General features: G+C 43.2%; 1 protein-coding gene across 1 annotated transcript in view; it reads right to left on the bottom strand.

Moving 5' to 3' along the window:
- The window catches only part of RUNDC3B (RUN domain containing 3B), a 45,525-nt gene extending 37,226 nt beyond the window's left edge, over positions 1 to 8,299 (bottom strand). Inside the window, exons 1-2 of the mRNA XM_026039401.1 lie at positions 8,149 to 8,299; positions 2,557 to 2,672 (exon numbers count right to left, since the gene is read on the bottom strand). Coding sequence (XP_025895186.1) covers positions 2,557 to 2,672; positions 8,149 to 8,252 — 220 coding nt within the window. The 5' untranslated portion in view covers positions 8,253 to 8,299. The remainder of the gene's footprint in view (positions 1 to 2,556; positions 2,673 to 8,148) is intronic.
- Between the last annotated feature and the right edge of the window lie 12 nt (positions 8,300 to 8,311).

Below are 8,311 nucleotides of genomic sequence, written 5' to 3' on the forward strand. Positions count from 1 at the left end.
GGAAGAGAGAGGGAGGAAGAGAGAGGGAGGAAGAGAGAGGGAGGAAGAGAGAGGGAGGAAGAGAGAGGGAGGAAGAGAGAGGGAGGAAGAGAGAGACCCTAGAAAAGGTGCCTCATGACACATATGCTAGAGTGGACAACATCAGGTCAGCTGCCCTGTAAAACTCAGTTTGAATACAGCTGCTAAAGCTAAAGCTGGCATTTTTAACAGAACAGCCAAGAGGATGAGGCTTATGGCACTATGATTTCAGAACTCTTAATTGTAATTGTTTCATAAATGCTCAAAAGAATGAATTCTCACAGYTAACCAACTTTTTCCCCTATAAAAGGACTATTCTTCCCATTTTGTGTTTTGTCTAGAGGSTAGAGCACAATAGCTAAGCAGCAACAGTTACTAACGTTCCATCAAGGCTGTTTCTCCTTCCTCAAAGGAATCCTCTTTAGTATGAAATGAGATAATTGCTCATAAGTTTTCAAACAGAAGTAACCTGAATCCTGTAGAAGGTGAACTGAATCACATATTTAATTCTCTTTCCTCTTTCCCTATACTTCTGATGGAAGTTAGAGATTTTAAGAACTCCTATTTTCCATGGCCTTAAGAAGGTTGAGGTCTACATGCTCTAGCTCTTAAACCTAGACAATATGTGGAACATCTAACTGCTGCAGGATTGGGATAGCATAAAAGTTTCTATTGTAACAAAGTTGTTATCACAGACAAAAATACCATGCGTGTTCTGCCTGCATTAAAATATTTCACATCACCCATTGCAATCACTAGTCTGCTTTTAGTGCGCTCTCGCCCACACGAAAAGGAGGCATTCAAAGTGTATTAGTCATTTCCATCAATAAGATGCAATTTCTTTCAACTCCTGGGTTGCATAATACATATCCTCTTAAAATTTGAATTGTCACAAGACATTTATTATCTCGATTTCTCTTTCAAGTTTTTAAAGAATAAAATAATCACTCACAGTAATCTAGCTTATTACCAAAAATTCCCCATTTGCAACACAACGCACAAGTCTCTGCCTTTTTCAGGCTTTTAATTTAACTCCRTAAAGTTAGAAAATCACACTGGTAATTACAAAGGGGAGACTGAGACAACAATTTCTTATTTTAAATAATTTTTATTGGCAAATTCCATTTGTCTCATACCAGTTTGCTAGACTGTAGGTATCTGCAATAAAATTAAGGAGCACTTGCCTGCTAAAATGATTACCTTCATGTATCAGACTAATACGAAAAAAATGCTAAAAATAAAAATCCTGGCCCAAGATAAATAGCCCAGTTTGTTTAAATATCTAAAGATAAAAGAGGAAAAAAATGAGGAAAAACATACAGTACAAAGTCCTTTCATAACCAAAAGGAAGGTGAAGGTCAAAGTCGACATCCTCTCTAATAAGCTGTGAAACAAAAGCACCTTGGGCAAAAAAAATAAACAAAGTTCATAATGATTTTTGCTCAAACATCACTRAAGCTGGGGAAGGAGGTTGGGGGAAAAAGAGATCAACTTCTCAGCAGTGTCAAGTTGCTAAGTACCCATAATCACTCCAATAATCGTTGTCACAATGTGGCAAACACCATGTTCCTACCCACTGTGTGAATTTTTTTCCCCTCTGTGACAGCATGACAGCAGGTAGTAATTGTGCTACTCAAATGTCAGCCTACACGCAACCTTCTTTGCATGCTCAGTTACGAAAACGGAGGAGCACAAGTACGGAAAGGAGTGGATTGTCATATTCCATATCYATATTTAGATGAGTATGATGTCCTTCATAAGCCCCAAATAATTTCAGAAATGGTACAGGGAAGGGAGGAATGAGGAGAAGCTCTCAAAGTCCTCTGCCAGTGCCTGTTCCTGCTAAAGCACTCGCTGTTCCTTCAGCGGAGCAGCTTCCTCCAGAACCATCAGGAAATCAAACAGACATTTCCGTGAATTAGAACAACATCTGACTCTGATACAAGAGGAGAATCAACCGACCTTTCTTAAGAGCAATTTAATCCAGATCCAGTACATTCCAACAGCAAAACCCACCTCCATCACAAGGACTAGAGGAATGAAAGAACCTCAGCACAAACCACTGGGAAAAAAGGCAACAAAAGCAGGGAAGGAAGGGAAGGAATGAAAGTGATGCCAGGGATGCTCTAGCTCTGTCTTGTGTTAATGTGAAACCCACAATGGGCTGCTTTACAGACCCAGACTCTGAGCACAGACCTGCCCTGAGGCGGGAGGGCAGCGGGAGCCCACCGCCACAGTAACACCCATGGCCTAGACAGCAACCCTAGGCCTAGACAGCAACCCTAGGCCTAGACAGCAACCCTAGGCCTAGAGTGGCCTAGGAACGATGCCAGCAGGAAGAGCCAAAAACACTCTCCTTGGCTTCTTCTCCCCAGCAACCAAGACAACAACCATGAACATGACAGCAAAGGGAGAAAACGAAGCAGAGAAGGCCAACACTTCCTTTCACGTCAAGGAGTTTCCACAGCCAAACACTAGTTCCGTAARTGCAAATTCTCATGGTAAAAACATAACCACTCACAAGTTCTTTTAAAATACCTTTCAGTCGATGGCTCAGAATCTGCTCCAGAATGGCTGCAAAATTATTAAATTCGGGGGAGGAATCGTCAATAGTCTCAAAGCAGGAACGGTCGATCAGGGTCTTCACTGAAAACCTAGGACAAAAGAGCAGGACAATCATAAACTTTACAGATAACTATTGGCCCATATAGCCATACATAGCCAGTGGACATAGCTATCTTTATCAAGACAGAGTTTGGCACAAAACAAACAAAAAAAACCTATAAAACCGCTTTGATGACTGCACAGTCAGTCTGAACAACCTAACTCATACCACATTAGGAAACAGCCTGGAAATACAATCAATACACTRTTTTTAAGAGTATGGTTTTAAGAACAAAAACCCAAGTCCTTCTGCTTTCTGAGTAATAGAGAGCCATTTCTTCTCCTCTCCTCTAAACTGGCTTGATAAAGTTGGAAAAAAAAGGCCACTGAAAGCTACTAAATAGCAATTTTTCTTCCTAATCCTGAGGTTTCCCTCAAAATTCCTTCTATGCCCAAAATCCATGCCCAAGAATCAGAAATATGAACTTTAACCTATCACAGGAACAGTGTAATTACATCCTAACACAAGAATAATCCCAGCACACTATACAACTGTAAATTTTTACCCACTATTAACTCTGCACATTAACTTGCACAGGCTGATTTTCCTGTAAATGGGTTAAATCCCTTTTCAGCATCATATTACTTCACTGTTAAGCTGGGGTGGAGGGCGGGGGGAAGCTATTAATCTGAGTGATTTAACTTTTGAAATTGGAAAGTCTGAATCAAACCACTGTCTCAAAAGCAGATAATCTGTTACCAGTCAATTACCGGTCTTAGCTGTGTCTAGTTACATTAGTTAYGTTTGTACTTACCCAACTTTAACCTAAGAAAATGGAATTTAAATCACAAGAAACACGACAAATACATTTTTTCTTCTCTTTTCTATTCTATCATAATCAATTTTAATTACCCTTTGTGCTTTTCCAAAGGCAAGTTTCATATGCTCTTAACTTCCAACGTAACCCTTTTTCTGAGATATTTATTGAGCTTTGTGTAACAACGAGCTCGACAGTTGTATTGCTGCCATGGAACTGGARCCCAAGCACTTGAGAGGGGCAGGCATGCAGGGACTCTTAAGTACAGATCTATCCATAATAAAGTGGTTCCCAGCGTGACAGTGCTACAGCACAGCTGAAGCAGCGACGTGCTCGACAGAGAGCGGCAGGAACACGGCTCTTCAATCCTGCAGCCTGCTCTGCACTGTGAAAGTAACTTCCAGTCACGCTACCGCACCTCTCCTGGAGTCGGCTCAGCCTCCTCATGCTCATTTACTAGGCGAAACCATCCCAAGCTGTGCTCTCACTGAACAGGTATATATTTTTCTTTTTCAATTATGTTGTATCAAGTAAACTTCTGAAAAAGATTCTCCATCCTGTCTTTTCTGTGAGCTCCTCCTGTTGCTGGAGCGCTCCTGGAAGGGCAGGGAAGGCAGGGCAGGGAAGACTGGGGAAGCTGCTTGTCACGTCGTGACTCCTCCACAATTTTTATCCTTTCCAAGCGAGATGAGCATGGCCAGCACTTAACCAGCAACCTGCCACCAGCACCACTACACCCGCCCTAAGGGCAATAACAAGCAGTTTTCTCAAAGATACACCACACTCATGGGATTATCTACCAACAAAACAAGCAGGTCAGCACTCGGCGCAGCAAGAAGGCTCTGCCCCACCACACAGGAAGGGAAAGCAGGAGGTGCCGCACACGGCGCGGTTACGGGCACAGATGCAAATAACACAGCGAGCAGCAACGCAGCGCGACTGCACAACATATATATATACAGTAACAACACCTTAACACTCAAGAGACCCAATCATCACACAATCTATAAATTGCAAAACAGATCACTGCCTAATATGGAGCTATGTCTGTTTTCTCCTTTTCTCGGTGTCCTATTTAAAAGTTCACTYGTTAAGACTGCATGGTATGCACGTTCACAAATGGAGATATATTCAGAGAGGAACTWGAGAGCAATTCAGATATTCGTCTAAAATAACAGGTAAGTAACATTTTTTATTTTAAAACATTCAGCAACTCATTAGAAAAAAAATAATATTGTATGTAGTTTTTAAAGAGCTGAGTTTCCACAACTTTGAAATACCAACTGGAAAGGACAGTCCAACATCCTGTTATCTTTAATGATGCTCTTTCTAATCACTCATACTACTCCCACCACGTGCTCTACACGTCTAAACCTTTATGGTTRTGAGCCTTCACTTCTGTCAAGTTTGACTAAAATTGGCCTCAAGGAGAACAAATAACAAACAGGGCAAATACACTTTATTTTCGTACAACAGGACGATAAAAACCCTATCAGTCAAATTGTGACTGGATGGAAATATTTTCTGGGAGACTTGAAAAAAATACTTACAGACTAAAATGCAAGAAGGAACCATTGAGTCTAAGGTCCCTCTACACAGGACAGTATAGAAACAACGCCCAGGTAGCTGTGATGCTGTATTAGAAGATCAGGACAAAATGCTTTGCTTTTTTTTCCTCCATTTGTTGTTCCCACTTGATATTCTCTTTCAGGTCTACTTATTGCAGCATTGCTAAAGGCACAAAAGTGGCTTTAAACAAACTTAGGGTCTTSTAAGATGAGTTCTGCCGTGGACTGCAGCAGTATTGGAATAATTTAGCCCCCGCTCAGAGTCTTCATGTCTTTTATCCAACCAATTCCTATGTCTCACTGCAGTGGGACTTTTTGCATGGAAGTAACTGCAGCTAATGCAAAAAGAGATCCAAACAAGGGTGGTTCTGAACAGCCCCTGCGACCTTTGGTGTTTTCAGCTCCTTACATCTTGCCTGTCATGAGCACGGCCTTGTTCGTGTCACAAAAAAAGCTGTAGAAGCAGTAGCAATTTGAGCAACAAATTGAGCAAGAGTTTCTGAACTCTTACTCAAGCAGGAGGAAACAGTCTTGGATTAGAAAGATTTACAGTAAGTTTTCTAGGATAGGTTCTTAACTCCAAGACAAACTCAAGGTGGACCTACACGCTAGAAGCTTCATTTCAAACACGTATTGCTTTCTTTAAGATCTATTGAACAGCAATATGCTTCTAATGAAACAGGGACTGGGTAGAAAATACAACTGCTATCTGCATTTGTTATTTTTCAGTGCTATATTTGGCTTCTCTCAGTTTTCAGATAACTGGAAGCATCTTTGCAAATAAATTTGAAAAGATTAGCTTGCAATTTGAGAAGAAGAAAATTTCAGTTCGATCTTAGATTAAGATCCTCCCTTTTGATCTTTATCTATGTATATTAAAGGGGAAAAAAAAAAGTCTCAAAATCCCAGCACTATTTTCCAGCGCTACTGGAAAATGGAAGGCATCAAAGCTCAAAAATAAAGGGGGAGGGGAGAGCTTAGAACATGTATTTTATTTAATATAATAACCAATAACCATAATAATCAATGCATTTTAACATTGGTTAACATTATTCAAAGAACCTCCTAAAAATTATTGTTATTTAAGTCACTGCTGTGCTGTTCCACAAGCACAACCAGCTGTTTCCACCTGCAATTAGTTTATGGAAGTTATCAGTCACTACCTTCCATACCGACATTGCCATCCAATATTTTTAGTAAAACAAACTGTTCCTTCCGTGCATAAGGAAGTATCCACATCTGCACAAGAGGTTAGAAATCATTACCAAAGGAAGAGACTAAAAATCCAAATCCTGCTTTAACTACTGAATAAAGCTGCTAAATTAAAAGTTTCTGGAAAAAAAWAAATTTTCAGAGACTGTTACCAGATGGTAATTCAGAAGAATGTCTCCCTTGTAATCTCTCACCTTCACTGGGGAGCAGATGGGATCAGCCAAATTTAACCGAGTCAGTTCAATGGAGGTTCTTGTTTTGTTGTTCTAACGGTTTATTTCTTATTGTCATAGAATTTAATCAAAATGGACTATTACTTTAGTAGTTTTGATACTTATCTCAGCATTTCTTAACTATATTTTTCAATACTAGAAAATATGTACTAACTACAGAAAGGCACAGAAGTATTTTAAACATTTTTATGAGGCTAACCAATATAAATAAATGTGTGCATACCATTTTGTTTTTACTGAAAACTCAAATATTTTACTAAAAATAATTACAGCATGATCTATTTGARTGAGTGGTTCCTCTAATAGTCCTCCTCACATACTTTTGACTGAATTTCTTCCAATCCCTAAGCTACCTCACCTATGTTACCACACCATTTTAGCTGCTAGGAAAAGCATACAAAATATGCAGACTGAAAAAAAATATTTAACGGCATCGGGCACAAAATATTTCCTTGCAAATGATGCAGAATGAACGAGCAAGCACTGCTGAATGCAGGATAAAGAACTGTTTATAGTCAGGTGCAGTCGTGCATTTGCTTGATAAAACCCCAAGACTGCAGATTGGCAACACCAGCATTATCTGGCAACAGCAAAGCAGAGCCGACAGAAGTGAACACTCACTTCTACCTATTCTGCTTCAGCAAGTTTAGAAAAAAAAATGCATATTTTTCTCTTTTTCTGTGTTGTTCACCCCCCTTCCCCAGGAAGCGGGAGACATAAGCATACTAAATACCCCAGGAGGCAGAACAGCACCGAGGCTGCTCTGAATCCTGGACACTAGGACTTCAAGGGCTACTGAAACAGGTAAAACCCATTCATTTCAGCTGTTAAAACCCATTAAAGAGCGCACAACAAAAGCAGGAGAAGAACACGGGTTCCTGGACTGTTTGTAAAAATAGTGCGATGCGCTGTTACCTAACAGCTGCCTTGGTCCGTGGCAAAAACCAGCGCAAACGAAAACAGCGCCAGGGTTGAGGGGAGGCCGCCCGGGGGACACCGGCTCCGCTCACCGCGCGGCGGGGGAAGCCGCGGAACCGCCGCGCGCGCGCGCGCGCGCGCTCCAAAGTTTGCGATGACGTCATGGGCCAGCCCTGCATCCCTGCGAGCGCCGCATGGGATGTGACAGGGACAGCAGGGAGAGCGCTACATGCAAAACCACCGGAATCGGCTTATATAAGCTCAGCATCAAGTCACACGCGCACAAAAAATAACAGTTTCCTGGATGTGATGGACACTGCTGACCTCCCGGGCTAGGTTTTGGAGACAAAACCGCCCCGAGAGGGCGGCCCCGCCGCCCCCGCGCTGCTCCCGCGCCCGCGGCGCCTTCGGGGAGGGACCGGCCGCGTCCCCGGCCGCTTTCGGTTTCGCTCTAAGTCCGGGAGAGCTGATGCTGAAAGGGCAGCGCTTAAAGCCGGGCGTGCGGTAACTGAGGAATGACCACAAAAAATCAAAAATAAGAATGAAGACACACACGCGGATGAGCCGCAGCAGGATGACATATAAATATATATACATATGTGTGTGTGTGTGTGTATAATGTATACACATCTCATGGACCCCGCGGGGGTGGGAGGCTCCCAGCCCGCCCCGCCGCGCGCCCCCGACCCCGCCGGGCGCCACCATCGGGAGCCGCCGGCCGCTCCGCTCCGCTCGCCGCCCGGCCCCGCCGCGGCCGCGCCGGGCGCCGCCGTTCACCTGCAGACCGTGATCAAGTTCCGCCGCTCCACGGCGGCGTTGCGCGCCGGGACGCTCCTCCTGCGCGCTGCGGCGCCGAGCCCCCCCAGGCCGAGGGACGCCATGTCGGGCGGGCGCCGGCGGGACGCAGCGCTGGCCCTTTGTTCGCCGCCTCCGGCGCGCG

This window comes from Nothoprocta perdicaria, unplaced genomic scaffold (genome assembly GCF_003342845.1).
Source record: "Nothoprocta perdicaria isolate Ctin4 unplaced genomic scaffold, notPer1 scaffold_23, whole genome shotgun sequence".
NCBI lineage: Eukaryota > Metazoa > Chordata > Aves > Tinamiformes > Tinamidae > Nothoprocta > Nothoprocta perdicaria.